The following is an 11,461-nucleotide window of genomic DNA, read 5'->3' as shown; positions in this document are numbered from 1 at the left end:
GCCCCCTCTTCATCCTCCTCCCACGGAACATCTACCGCGGTTGGACGCCACAGAACTGCCAGGGATTCGTAACCAATTTTTGTGTGTGGCTGAGTGGAATCAGAGGTTTGCTTTGGTAAGAATCAGTCAGCACCTGTTGGTGTGTGGGAATCCAAATCTAAAACATCGGCTGTCACATGTCCGGAACGACTTCTATCGCGAATGAGGTTTTGTCCTACCTTTATTCACCCCTCCCATTTGTCTTTGATGAGCTTCGCCAACGTGCAGCGAGCGTCTACGTCCTGGCGATCTACATGGCCTACTCTGGTAAATATTTTTCCAGTAATAGCCCATCTTCTTCTTCCTAACCAGCTGTGAACCCCAACTAGATTGTGTGTTGACGCACACAGCAGACAACTCAGACTAACCATACGTGACTAAATGTGATGTCTTCTTCTTCCTACCTCGCTTGGGGTTCGCTGCATTCACATTAATTGCCTGGCTCCTTTTGGTGCCATCTGAGGACTCTCTATCAACAACTGCCCGTCAGAATGGATCAAGACACAACAGGCAGGCTCGAAGCTGAGGGCGGCTCTAGTCAACTCTCGCCAGCATGGTCGTCCCGAGCATTGGCAAGACAAAAACTTCAGATCATCTCGTATGGCCACTCGAATGGCCCGCTGCAGATCCCCAGCGGTACCGAGCATCTCAACTTCTCAGTGCGGGATATTGAGAATCCACCTGTCAGATTGAGAAGAACCCATACAGGGCTTTCAGCTCGTCTGCGCAAGGAGGTCATGGCTGGCTCCTATGCTAAAGAACGACTTGCAAATATCTGTACCATTGTCAATGATAGAATGGCAAAAATGATAAATGAGGACAATTCCAATGCTCTCGTTGTCGGGATCATGTGCGAAGAGGGAAAACACCGGAGCGTCGCCTTCGCGGAAGAGCTGTCAAGGCAGATTGAGTCTCGAGATTGGGATATTGATGTTCAGCATCGTGATCTGGGTATCGTTGGCAACGAAGATCCTGGAGAGATGAAAACTCTTCATTTGGATAGACCAAATCTTCCATCCGCGAAGAATTTCAACTCCATAGGTCGGAAAGGAAAGAAGCAGCGTGATCAAGAGAGGACGCAAGGTAGGTTGTCAGCGCAAAAATTCGTCGGCGGATATTCTGAGGACCATGAGGATGGGGGTTGAGTATTTTTAGATGAGGATCTCGATGGATCGGTATGTATCTTCAAGCACATCTGCGAGCGTTCTTATGTTACCCCAGTGATCGAGGATGGCAGCATAAGCCTGGTCTCTTAGTCGAAAATGGGACAGATCACATTTGCACATCCGAGAGATATTTAGTGTCTCGACTTCACAAGACCATCCGTTAGTATTTCTCAGTAGTACTATTCCTAGTCCATCCTATATTACCAAGTCAAGTAGCTCGGCTATTCGGCCACAGAGAACTTGAAATCTCCCCAATCCATCCCCACCAGGTGCCGAAATCGAGATCCGGTTTGCGGAGAAACAGGGACCAATCTCATCCAATCAGGGTAGTGCAGATATGGTCATCACTTCCTTCCTCACACACTGTCTCGTTCCGACACCATAGTCATATTAAAAGGCTGTTGGCCAGCGAGACTTCAAGTGCACATTACGGAGAAAGTGCAAAAGCAAGACAAGTTTGTTTCAAGAACGCTAGAAAAGGACGAAAGCTACGAATTGTACAGCATATCAGAGAGTTGACAACTGAAAGGCAGTATTCAAAATTGCAACATGGTATTCTATCAACCGGGGAAAACGGATCATAATCTGCCACGAGATCCATTCAAGGTATGTCTGTCGGATTCCGACTTCCAAGGCATCCTGTCCATGGCTCCCTCTCAAACATCCTTCGCCGTGACCACTAAACAATTGAACTTTCTCAGGCCTGTGTTGTGCCCCGACCCATCGGTTGGATCAGCACTGTATCTCCACCCAATGTGACTTCACCTTCTCAACAAGAGAATGGCACTTCCTCCGCAGCACCTGTGCACAATCTGGCTCCATATAGCCAGTTCAACAACTTAACCTTCGATCCACCATATGTCATGTTTTCAGCAAACCAGACCGGCTTTGGGGAGCGGAAGGACACCACCCGCAACGCTGAGGCAACAGGCGTCTTCTGCTGGCAATTGGCCACTTGGGACCTGCGAGAAGCCGTCAACAAATCAGCTGAAGCTGTTCCATATGGCGTGGACGAGTTCGAGAGGGCAGGTCTGGAGAAAACGTGGTCCGAGGTATTGAAGACTCCGGTTCCTATGGTCAAGCAGAGCCCTGTCCGGTTCGAGTGTGAATACTACACGACTTTGAGACTTCCCGGAAATCCTCCTATGGGAACCGTTGATGTGGTGGTTGGCAAGGTGGTCGGCATCCACATCAGTGAAGATGTCTTGACTGATGGTAAGATTGACATCAGAAAGACCCAGCCCATCGCTCGATGTGGCTACTACGAGTACATTGTGGCCCGAGAGACTTTCGAGATGATCATACCTGGTGATGGTGCCAATCTGTTTGGCTTGGAAGGAAGTGTTGCAAAACACAAAGCACTGCGCGAATCAGTTGAGAAGGGGGAAGTCGATGGTACTGGTCCGCCTTAAACTACTGTATTTCAATTGAACAACTGTCAAATGATTCTCCTTCTGTGCATATGATTGATGGGAGTAGATATTGGAAGCACTTAGAAAAACCCCGTGGATCCAGAGACTAGGGCGGAGCATTACGTGTTGCAAGCCACGTCAGATTTTGATTCTATGCACAACCGTAGAATTTGCTATTCAAGTTCCCCCTGAGCATCTGAGTTGGCTTGAGGCAGCTCATCTCAGTCTGGCGAACAACATCTCAGTCCCTTCGACGATATAGACCATCAGATGACTATGTCCGCATCTAAAACTAGCCGGTCGGCCCGATGCTGAGAAATCATGCTTGAAAACCATGTTATGAAACCTCATGCCTGGTACAACCAAGAGCTAAATTTCGTCCGTGTCAATCTCTTCACCGAGATCGGTCATACACCATCAACAAGCTTGACCAATGGAAACATGGTCACAGGTGAGCTCGAGAGGTATAGGCTCTCTGTATCAATCTTGTTGATATCTATAAATGCATAACATGGCAGTACGTTGTCCCTGGTCGGCTAATCTTCCTGATCCATTTCAATCCAATTCATACCCTCTGGGCCGTGTCCCTATCCCACTGATCTGATGTGGCTTGTCATTATCCTCCCATATTTCCTCTATGCATGGCGTACATTAGCCATTCAAGACTCGGATGGCTATGGTCCGCTCAACTTCAAAGCAGCATTCGGGCCGTTACCACAGCCGATGATCATCGATGTCAACCCAGCCTTCATCGAGCAAACAAGAGTCAAAGCCAGTTTAACCCGTCTGGCCATTAATATCGATGTGCCCCCCTTTACGGAAGGTGTTCCTTCGACCGAAATATCCAACATCGTTAATTTCTGGACCCATGAATACAACTGGACTACCGTGCAGACCAGCCTCAATTCGCAATACCGCCATTTCACCACCACAATCCCGCCGTTGAACGACTCACAGACAAAATTTCCAGACCCGACATCACTCCATTTTATACACCATATCTCGTCACGACCTGATGCCATTCCCCTCCTCTTTATCCACGGGTGGCCAGGCTCGTTCCTCGAAGTTGGCAAAATCCTGACAGATTTGGTTGAGCCATCCGATTCCTTTGATCCGGCTTTCCATATCGTTGCGCCTTCTATCCCAGGCTTCGGTTTCTCGCCCGCACCCACCAAGCCCGGGTTTGGACTAGTTGAGACTGGTGCAGCATTCCATCAACTCATGCTTCAACTCGGCTATGAGCGATATGTGATTCAGGGCGGCGATTTCGGCTCCCACACGGCGCGGTACATGGGTGCTGCATATCCAGAATCAGTGGTGTCGATATTGTGCAACCTCTATGGTGTTCCAGCAAATATGAGCGATCGGGCTCGCAGGGAGGCGAACGAAACAACAGCTGAAGAAGACGCCTACATAGACATCCTTGACATGACAGAACCCTTTGCTGAGGCATTCTGGAATCTAGAGGCCGCAGTCCCACTGCAATTGGGGATACTATTGACTGACAGTCCGGTAGGTAATCTTGCCTGGCCATACATGGGCATGCGCGGTTTTGCACCAGGCTACGAGTGGGCTCTCGAGGATCTAATCACATGGGCGATGATGTTGTACATCCAAGGCCCATATGGTAGTGTCAGGATCTATCATGAATTACAACGAGTAAGTCCACAACCCTACCTCACCCGCCTCCTCCTCTTCGCATGCTAATCTGAATCCCACAGGAGGGCACCTTAGCTTTCCGCTTCCCTTATGTGTCCATCCCTACTGGAGTGCTGCAATACTTTCCAGACGCCGCATATGGAGCACCCCGTGAGTGGTGCGAACGCACCGCCAGGATCACATTTTTTGTGCGTAAGACTCAAGATGTCCCTGGTGGCCACTTCCCAGCCCAAGTGAATCCGAAGGAGTTGATATCAGACATTCGATCTTTCTGGTCGTCTCACGCAGGTGGATGGGCGGTGGGGTCAGTGGAACAATGAAAAAAAGGCAGGGGGAATAATAGATCGCCCATTATTGAGTGATTTCTTTGAAGACAAGTTTGTCCGCCTTCCAGCATCCTCCTCTCTATTCGAGTTGTACAGATCATAGTGGAACTTGAAAATGCTCAGAATTTCTGGTTGCCTAGTATGTCAAACTTTATCTTCAAAGTGGATCCTGCGGAATTTTGCGACCTTCATGTTCGGCGGACAGTACCAGCATTTCCCGTCCCATACTCTTGCTTGTCCTTTGGCCCAAAGACTTGATGGAAAAGTGAGTCGCTCCCTGGGACTGGAGTGAGAGACGTGCGAATACGAGTACGAATACGAGCGGGATCAAGAACACGAATGCAAACATGACCACATTCGGCGGCGATGGAAAGAATTATCTTGGCATTGGTAAATTCAACCTCATCGAAACTCAAGGAGGACTTACAAGACTTTGCATTCAGTCATACGCCGGTGCATACCCAATGACAAGCTATGTGGTGATGAGATCTATGTTTCCTCTTGTTGCTTCCACAGCTGAAAAGGCTAGAGGGGTCTTACTGACGTGAGCTCCAGGAAGGCTCTAGGGAGATTGGAAATCGCCTAGAATCAAGTAACCATTGGCAAATATTCATCAATTATTCAAGATGTGATTATGATAGGCGCTATGCTCATCGGAGTTCACTCAAAGTCATTCCGCGTTCCTCGTCGCCCCGCCCGGCGCCCTGGCTTCCGCTCCGCCGGGCGGCGGACAATAGTGCGGTCTTTTTTTTTTGGTTTGTGCACAGTTCCAATCGAATCTGCAAGGCCGAATACTCAATATATAGGTACCTCTAACTAGGATGTGCCATGATGACCGATCTCATACTCTTGGCGTAATCCAGTTCGGCGCCTGCCGTGATGTGATGGCTCTGGAAGCACTGGTTCCCTTGGATTGAGGGACCATTGGTTAGCACATCATGCCGGTGTGTTTCCTTCCAATTGGTAACGACCATTGCATATCTAGGGATGTTGAGCCTCTCGGTCAGCATGGGCACGTACCTGCTTGATGCGCAAAACATAATGAAGCCTTCCGTTCCATTTCCTGCAAGTGGTCAGATCGAGCCTTTCCTGGTGGATACTTCCCGCCCTCATCGTCGCCTTTTGAGACCGTCGCTGCCTTCCGGCCATGTCGATACGTCACATCGGCGCAGGTAATTCCCGCCTTCCGACCATGTTTACTCCGGAGTGTACCTTCCCTCGCCATATTCCCTGAGGTACTTAAGTGTCTTCTCCCCCTCTTCTGCTCCATCGTTTCTTTTTTCTCTTTCCAGTATCGTCACACGCTACTACCACACTCTCTTGGTTTTGAATTTTTATTTTTAACCAACCAACACTCTTTTTTTTTTAAAAAAAAAATTGAAAATGCCGACGTAAGTCTAAGTGCCATGCTCGTCACTCCTCTCACACTGGTCGTGCGGCTCACAACGAATATCGCTAACATCGTTTGATAGTTCTTCGGAAGTTTTTTCTTGTCTTGAAAATGGGTTTCCTGGCTGGGCAGTTGCCCTCATTGTGGTGCCGTGGGTGCTGGTCGTTGGGGTCCTCGTTGCGTGGTGCTGTCACGGTGGACGCACCACCCCGTCGGACGAGGAGAGTGCGGAGAGGAGCCCTCCGCCCCGACCTGTCGGGGCGGGTAGGGGGCAGCCTCAGCGGCCCCGAAGCACCCAGGCACCTCCACGTAAGGCGCCGAAGCCGTGGTCTTTCAACGAGCGTGAAAGACGCGGCACCCTGTGGAACAATGGGGAGGTCCCGATGAATCCAATCCCTCGCAAGCCTCCGCGTGTTTGGGGATTCGTCCCCAACAATCGCACATAGCAGAGTAAGATTGGAGGAGGGGCTCCCAAGCCATAACCCAATTAAAAAAAAAAAAAAAAAAAAAGACCGCACTATACCCTCTGTAGAAATTGTACAGAGCTGCTTGGGATCTGAGTGCCTTGCTGATCGGTATATGTCAACGCGTCTTTTTTTGTCTTTTTTTCACTTTTCCCGCTGGCTCTCTTGCCAGAGGGGTTTCTGTTTTTCCCCCTTCGTCAGAGCACTACGAACTCTTGTCTCAGGACACAGCATCAACCTTTGAGATCCAGCAATGCCTCAGCTTCATCATTCACGCTTGAGTTTCACCGATGCCTTGTCTCGCCTTTATCATTCTCACTTGAGGTTCATCGAAACCTCAGCTTCTTCATCCTCGCTTGAGATTCCAAAAATTCTCAGCTTCATGTTTCTCGCTTGAGGTTCACGGATGCTCCGTCTTCGTCAACCTTCAACCTTGCCTGGGATCCAGAGATACTTCCGTCATTCTCCCTTGAGATCCAGAGACACTCCGTCCTCACCATTTACGCCTAGCATCCACCGATGCCCGATATCCATTCGTGCAAACTCAATATCCAATCATGTCGAATCAGCTTGGTCTGAACCTGAGACCACCGCTGCCCGATGTTCAACTCTCAAATCTAATATCCTGTGGTATCATAAACTTCCCACTTCAACCTGAGGTCCACGATATCAGGCATCCACCATTCACGCTTGAGATCTACCACACCTTGCAGAACGAAAGTCTCATAGGGCCTTGAGGTCCGTCCATCCAAATCGGACTCCCCCTGAGCATCATTCATTCACGCCTGCGCTGCACCACCATGTGGAACACTGTATAGCTTCATAGGTTTACCACTGTCGATCATCCAGCATCCACCTTGAGATTGATCATTGTCGGGCGCCCATCGTCCACACTTTAAGGTCCACCACACCTGAGACACGAGAGTCTCGTCAGGACGCAAAATCTATTCATCAAACTCGAACTGCTCAGACGTCATCCATGCTTGAGCTTCACCTGCAAGTGGCTTACTTGCCTACTTCTGCTGCCTAGGTTGGCCGACGTGGCAAGCATCCAAGACTTCGACCCACAAAGATAGTGTTTCACTGAGGATATAGTAAATTCAAATTGAAACTCAACTGTACAACAAGACAGCACAGCTCAAAGAACATAAAATCTTCACTTCCTTCAGTTTTTTCTGCTTTCGAATCTATCTTATGCGACTTCACATGTTCTGATTTTGCCTCGAGCATTTTCCTCATCAACAGCAACAACAACGGTGCATCACCAGCTAAACAGCATCATCGCAACCATGAAGCTTGGGTATATTGTCTTGAACTTCCTAGTTCTAGCTCTCAGCTTTGCAGACGCTTTGCACAGAAATTGCAGTATATATTCGCATCCACTTTTTGATTGTGACCACATCCTGTACTGCAACCAGGACCCCGCGACTTGGGAATCGGAAACAGGAAATCTAGGCAATGGGACCAACGACAAACATGTGGAACTCGCTGGGCTATCGAAAAGTGTATTCCGTGAGAAGGACGGCTTCAGGTGGAGCGTGAATACAACAACTGAAAATGCAAATGTGAGCCTCTCCACAAGAGAGGACCAATGTTGTCGACCAACTGTGGAATGCTTTGAGCTGGCTCACTACTGGCACTCACGGGGATATGAGATTCGAGGTCAAATGGAACAATTGCAACTGGAGATCTGGAAGAAATTATTCTGTTGTTGGGCCACCTTTTGGGAAAATCATCCTGGCTGTTCGCGGCCACCAAGGATGTCCTTATCGGACACGGTGGTGTGGCATAGACCGCCAAAATGTGCGGAGTGGACTGAGGTTTGACCGACAGGGAGGGTACCCTCATGTCGACGACTGAAAAAGATGCGCACCCCGCAATCCCAATGGAGTTGGTCGGATGGTGAGTCCACTATCTCCTCATGGCTGACCTTTGACCTTATAGCTAACCTCGACAGCATCCGCACCGGACGGTGTCCAGATGGTATGGCCATTAGACTGGCATGCTTGATGATGTTTGTGAGATGGTGCTTAGAGCTTGGATAGGGCTATGGTCAGGATTGAGGGCAGCAAGCTTTGGAATTTGGAGGTGACAGGAAATAATGGCGCCAAAGGAGAAGATAGTGTCGCTGAAATACAAAACATTCAGATCAAGCAGCCTTAAAACAATTTGTCTTGTATCATCTCAGCCATCACGGCCAGTGCCTTGTGATTAGCAGTCAATTTGAATTTGATCTGTGATGTCGATGATCTTGTTGCACGAATCTTCAGTTGCGGACCATGACCAAGGCACGCAAACCCAAGGCCTGACCAAAGCGCGGAACATGGGCTTTGTCTTCAAACTAGGATAGCAGGTCGTTAGAAATGAGGGGGAGCTTCACCATGTTAGCTATTGTTGACCTCACCGCCGACCTCGACAGCATCCTCCAGGATCTAGTCGCACTAAAATGCTGCTAGTACCTACCTAGAAGTGTTAAAGACTTGGCAGAGCCCGGCTGCACTTGCCCCTCCAGCCCCAGCCATGGTGTTGGTGCACGGGCTCTCGTTAAATGATCGTCTGGAAAAACACTTTCTCGTCAGTTGAGCATCAGTCTCTGCCTTTGCTCTGCCTCTGGCATGTGAAAGATTCACTTCACTTCACCACCTTCCTGCACCTTGAAGTCCACCTGCTCTCTCAATTCCTATACTACCACTCATACATCTCATTTTCCCCCTCTTACTCTGCTTGCACCTCTATACAAGTCAGGTTGCTCTCGTTGCCACTGTCCTTGATCTCAGCCTGTCGTTCCCGCTCTTACCTCTGCACTCCCGCACTCTGACTCCAACCTCACAGCTCCGCCCGTCCCTCGTCCCAACACTTCTTCTTGTCCGCCGAAAGACATACACCACCTCCTCGAACAATTCAATCTCGTTCCAACTACCACTCCAATAGCGTCATCAGACCTTCGACCCTCAATTCTTTTTCATACTCGGCTCTTCTCCGTCGCGAATGTTGACTGCCAACCTTTCTCATCCACCATCCCATTTTCATTAGCATTGATCCTGCTGGCCTCCCGCTCTTCACCAGCCCTTGGCCACCCGAGGAACTGGGGCTGTCCCTAGGCTATCCGAGGGCGTTGGAGGTGGACTCTCGTGGATGTTGGCGACCCAAAGGATGTCGTCCCATGGCGGACAGCAGAGTTTCCCTTTTGGCTGTATGTCGCTCTCCACCATCTCCCTCCCCTACCGGCGCATTTGCTTACCTCGTATCCACAGATCAGCCAGAGAACATACATGGTCTCGGACTGCCCGAGTTCATAACCCCAGGTCCTCCTCCCGGTCAACCTCTGCTTAATGCCGACGAAAACCAAAACCTTGACAACTTCTTCCATGACTTTGATAGCAATGCGATTGCTGCATTGAAGCCAGACCACCATGCTCAATATAATTTCACCCAGGGCCACCCTCAATACTACAATATGCCACCCATGTTTGTCGGCTCAGATACTGGCCTGGCCCACCGCTCTGGCATGGACCCCCACCAGTCGGGTGGGTTTCCATATGCCAATAATATGATGAACGACCACGACATGGCACTCTTGGGCCATCCTACCAATATTAATGGTGCGATGCAGACTGCTCAATACGCCAACCCTTCATTTTCCGATCCCCTACTCGCTCAACTTCAAACTGCTGCTGCAATGCAACCAACCTACCATCACACTTGGCCCCAGCAATTCCCTCAACCGAACGCTCTCAACATGCCCATGCATGGTCGGACCGGTGTTCAATATGGCACCGACTTTCGTTTTCAACCGACGGGTTATGCTGCACCAAATGTTCCTTCAGACCCTGACATGATCCACCCTCTTCATCCCATGGATATCCTGGAGCCTACCAGCGGCTCCAACACTCAACCCAACACACAGCCTAACACACAGCCTAACACACAGCCTAATACACAACCTTCGAGTCCTATCTGGTCTAAAAAGAGGACATTTGAGGAATTCCAACAAGAGCCACCATCCAGGAACGGTTACACTCCTTTACTCAAAACTCAGCTACCCGGGCCTTCCCAGTCATCCATTGCTGGCCCTAGCTCGCGAAAACGCAAGTCGGTCGTGAAGAGCGAACCTGGCCGAACATCTCAACCTGCAACACCGTCATCCAACAGCAAGCCACAGACCCCTCTGAACTCCAACACTCGGCCGCAACCCCAGTCTGCCGACCACGATGACGACGCCGAGGCAGAGGAAGATGACGATGCCACAGCTGAACAACCTAAATCACGATCGCCTGCCCCTTGGCCTTCCTCCAAGGCACGCCCTCCGCGGGTTCACGTCCCACCACCACCCCCCAAACCCCCTCGCAAGAAAAAGTCCAGCACAGGCTCAATAGCAACACCCGCAAAATCAAAATCAAAATCCCAACGCACGACAACCACAACAGCAGCACAGTCCACCCAATCGTCAAGGGTGCCATTGAGCCTAGCCCAGAAGAAAGCCAACCACACAAACTCCGAGCAACGTCGTCGAGACGCAACGGCACGATCCTACGCCGAGTTATACGATCTAGTACCAGAGCTGGAGGACCAGGGCAAGCAGAGTACGATGAAGAAGCTGGAGCTCGTCGTCGCCAAAGTCCGTACCACGATGCAACGCGTTGAGGAACTCCGGGTGAAATTAGGCATCGATTCCGCTACGGGCAGACAGATGGCCCCGCCTGGCGGATCGAACTTGTTGCACGGCGAAATCAAGGGCTGGCAGCAGTGAACCGATCCAGACTAGAATGAAACCTACAAAGTCTTGGAGAAGAATGGTATCATTTGGACTTAGAGGGACCGCCTGTCATACCGATCAGATTAGGATCGGATCCTCAACTCAGGTATATGTACGAATGAATGACATTAGCGATTTCGCAAGCATTGGAAAAGCGGTATATAGTGTGTCAGGAACGGAACAGAACAGAACAGAACAGGATAGGGGAGCTATACAGCATCAGTAAAATGCGCTGGCGATCAATCTTCT

The 11,461-nt window shown here is 50.0% G+C and overlaps 4 protein-coding genes across 4 annotated transcripts; all 4 read left to right on the top strand.

The window, feature by feature from the left end:
• Positions 1 to 530: 530 nt before the first annotated feature.
• On the top strand, positions 531 to 1,184 carry LTR84_012034 (uncharacterized protein; the record flags this gene model as incomplete). The annotated part of the gene is made up of 1 exon (XM_064855559.1): positions 531 to 1,184. One exon carries the CDS (start codon positions 531 to 533, stop codon positions 1,182 to 1,184), a length of 654 nt encoding a protein of 217 aa, XP_064708219.1.
• Positions 1,185 to 1,754: 570 nt separating this feature from the next.
• Positions 1,755 to 2,617, top strand: LTR84_012033 (uncharacterized protein; the record flags this gene model as incomplete). Its single annotated transcript, XM_064855558.1, has 2 exons — positions 1,755 to 1,811; positions 1,907 to 2,617. The coding sequence occupies 2 exons, from the start codon at positions 1,755 to 1,757 to the stop codon at positions 2,615 to 2,617; spliced, it is 768 nt and encodes a 255-aa protein (XP_064708218.1).
• Positions 2,618 to 3,220: 603 nt separating this feature from the next.
• On the top strand, positions 3,221 to 4,596 carry LTR84_012032 (uncharacterized protein; the record flags this gene model as incomplete). Its single annotated transcript, XM_064855557.1, has 2 exons — positions 3,221 to 4,276; positions 4,339 to 4,596. The coding sequence occupies 2 exons, from the start codon at positions 3,221 to 3,223 to the stop codon at positions 4,594 to 4,596; spliced, it is 1,314 nt and encodes a 437-aa protein (XP_064708217.1).
• A 5,023-nt stretch (positions 4,597 to 9,619) lies between these two features.
• LTR84_012031 (uncharacterized protein) lies at positions 9,620 to 11,206 on the top strand (the record flags this gene model as incomplete). Its single annotated transcript, XM_064855556.1, has 1 exon — positions 9,620 to 11,206. One exon carries the CDS (start codon positions 9,620 to 9,622, stop codon positions 11,204 to 11,206), a length of 1,587 nt encoding a protein of 528 aa, XP_064708216.1.
• Positions 11,207 to 11,461: the final 255 nt, after the last annotated feature.

This window comes from Exophiala bonariae, assembly GCF_035927105.1.
Source record: "Exophiala bonariae strain CCFEE 5792 chromosome Unknown scaffold_7, whole genome shotgun sequence".
Classification (NCBI taxonomy): Eukaryota; Fungi; Ascomycota; class Eurotiomycetes; order Chaetothyriales; family Herpotrichiellaceae; genus Exophiala; species Exophiala bonariae.
The sequence above is the reverse complement of the archived record's forward strand: the minus strand, read 5'-3'. Positions and strand labels throughout refer to the sequence as shown.